Below are 2,457 nucleotides of genomic sequence, written 5' to 3'. Positions count from 1 at the left end.
ATAATAAAATAAAATGCTAAAAAAAGTTAAAAAACAGAAAGAAAAGAAACTGTTGCTTTGGAATAATCAGAAGATAGCAAAATATCTAGAACAGTAACTTTCGAATAAGGACCTGATGGGATTTGGCCCCACCCCCTCCCATAGCTCGGAGGGGCTGCTGGGGAAATGAAGACACATGCGCAGAGTATTTTAGATTAAGAAAAAACAAATCTGGGGGTCGGTGAAAAAAGCGGAAGGGATTAAGAAGTACAAATGGGTAGTTACAAAATAGTCATGGAGGTAAAGTACAGCATACGGAATATAACCAATATTATTATAATAACTGTATGGTGTCAGAGGAGCATTAGATTTATTGGGGTGATCACCTTGTGAGTTATATGTCTAATCACTATGTTGTACACCTGAAACGAATATAATATTGTGTACCAACTATAACTGAAAAAGTATTATTTAAAACAAATAGAAAAAAAATTTGTACATTTTAAAATAAAGAACCAGTTCTCCCAGCTTATATACTTAGGTTCACGGGCCATACCTTTTTCCTTAGCTTCTTGATTGCTATTTCATTGTCCGGGGCCTGTTTCAGAATTGCTTTAATGGTTCCCTTCCAGTTGAATTTACCTACCGTATAAAGAATAATATGCAAAACATTTTGTTGTACTACCAGAAGACTGAAGGAAGGATTTCTGCAGTATCTACTTGCTACCTGCGAATGAACTAATCCTGAATGAACAGGATGCCACGGGGCCACAGAGCAGGCACTGACCCATCCAGGCGTAGTGCCTAGAAGCCCCGCCCGCCTTTCACAGGACTTGTTCTCAGAGCGAGCAGTTGACTAAGCAGTACAAACACCATCAGTGCTACAGAGTCCTAGAGTTGCATCTAGTGAACTCGGCACAATGTGCTAGGTACCCACTAAGATCATGGGCTGTCTAGGCCAGTAAGCAAGACAAGGCTGAGCAAAAGGAGCTTAACCTTGACCAAGAGGGCAGCCACAAATAACGACTATACGGTGGGCTCGAAGACTCATTCTACAACTTCATGTGAATCTATAATTATCTCAAAAAACTTAATTAATAAAGCCTCATATGTAGAGAGCTGGGGGGGTGGGTTCCAAGCCAAGTGATAGAACCCAACTTGTGCAGTAACAGCCTCCCTGAATAAAGCCTCGATTCTCATCTGGGTCCTTGGCCCTAATCTTGACCGGCAGGCCCCAGGGATGCTCAGGCCTGGAGAGAAGGAACAGCCTTGTGGGGGAGGCAGCCTTTAAGACGTCCTTGAGGGCCAGGGACTGGACTCTGCCAAGTACACATTCCAGCTGAGGGAGTGGGGTGGCCATGGAGTGCCGAGCAAGGAGAGACCAGGGACAGACCCAGAGATACGAGCACAAAGGCCAAGTCTGGTTGGAGGAAGGGAAGGGAACAGGGTCTTGGAAAGAGCACCAGGTTTATTTTAAATTCTAAAGATAATATGTGTTTCCAATCCAGACTGTTTGCCCTTTTATCCTTGAAGCTAGACAGGCCTCTAAGAGTGACTCGCACAGCTCTCACTCATTACTCTGGAGAAACTCATCTGTTTTCAAATTCTTCCACGCCCTCCTGAGGGTCTGACCTGCCAGAGGCCCTGGGTTCCCGACCTGCCTTCCCCAGAGGGCAGAGTGTTCCCACACAGCAGTGATACCTTTTACAGGGGCTTCGTGGTTTTCTGGTTCTTCACCCTCAGAATGTCCTGGGATCTTTACCTTTTTCTTCTTAGAATCTGCACCAACTAAATAGAGATTTAAAAAAAAAATAGATTTCGCATTTACGACAGCAGCTACCGCTTACTGAGTCTGCCGTGGCCAGGCCCCTTATAGCCGTCATCTTGCTCATTCCCCAAGCAACCCAGCCCCACGGGGCTTCTCCAGGTCAGGTGAGGAAACGGGGAGACCTTCTGCCTTAACTTGGTGCGAAATGCAACGACTAACGGATTCTACATGTCCCGAATTCATAGCATTAATAATTTTAACAAAGCCCCGAGCATAAGCTCGCCACACACCTTCCGAAAGCTTGCGCTTTCTTCTCCCTGGACTGGTTTGCACTCCTTCCCCGGCCGTGTCTCTCCCGTGGGCTCCATCTCCATCCTTGCCCCGGCTCCTCTTCCCTGCGGCGCTGGCCTTGGCGTCCGCGCCCCCGGCCGCCTGCTCCGTCTCCTGCCCTGCCTTGTGCCTTTTCGGTTTGTGGCTCTTTGAGCTCTCTCGGTGGTTTGCTAACTTCAGTTCTTTCTTCGCTTCTTTCCTCTCTCTCTTGTTCTTCTTCGCCTCTGCTTGTCCTTCCGTGGTGTCGTTTGCTCTGGGGGGTGGCACCTTGGTGGAGGTTTCTGCAGGTGGGTGTGCCACCTGGTTGTGTGGCCGTTCGTCTTGCCCCTTACTGACCGGTCCCTTGTTATTAAACAAAACCAAGAAACACGTAAGTCCTC

At 47.3% G+C, this 2,457-nt stretch overlaps 1 protein-coding gene across 4 annotated transcripts in view; it reads right to left on the bottom strand.

The window, feature by feature from the left end:
- Positions 1 to 2,457, bottom strand: part of LYAR (Ly1 antibody reactive) — a 20,158-nt gene that overhangs the window by 1,469 nt on the left and 16,232 nt on the right. For 3 of the 4 annotated variants that reach the window (XM_023520201.1, XM_023520202.1, XM_023520200.1), the window contains one exon: positions 1,564 to 1,630. In XM_023520201.1, the coding sequence (XP_023375969.1) occupies positions 1,579 to 1,630 (52 nt within the window). In that variant the 3' untranslated portion in view covers positions 1,564 to 1,578. Of the gene's footprint in view, positions 1 to 535; positions 622 to 1,563; positions 1,631 to 1,680; positions 1,768 to 2,037; positions 2,294 to 2,457 lie in introns of those variants that run through there. The other variant, XM_011374662.2, reaches the window with a different exon arrangement.

Source organism: Pteropus vampyrus, unplaced genomic scaffold, assembly GCF_000151845.1.
Source record: "Pteropus vampyrus isolate Shadow unplaced genomic scaffold, Pvam_2.0 Scaffold252, whole genome shotgun sequence".
Lineage (NCBI taxonomy): Eukaryota > Metazoa > Chordata > Mammalia > Chiroptera > Pteropodidae > Pteropus > Pteropus vampyrus.
Note: the sequence above shows the minus strand (reverse complement) of the source record. Positions and strands in the feature narration are given on the sequence as shown.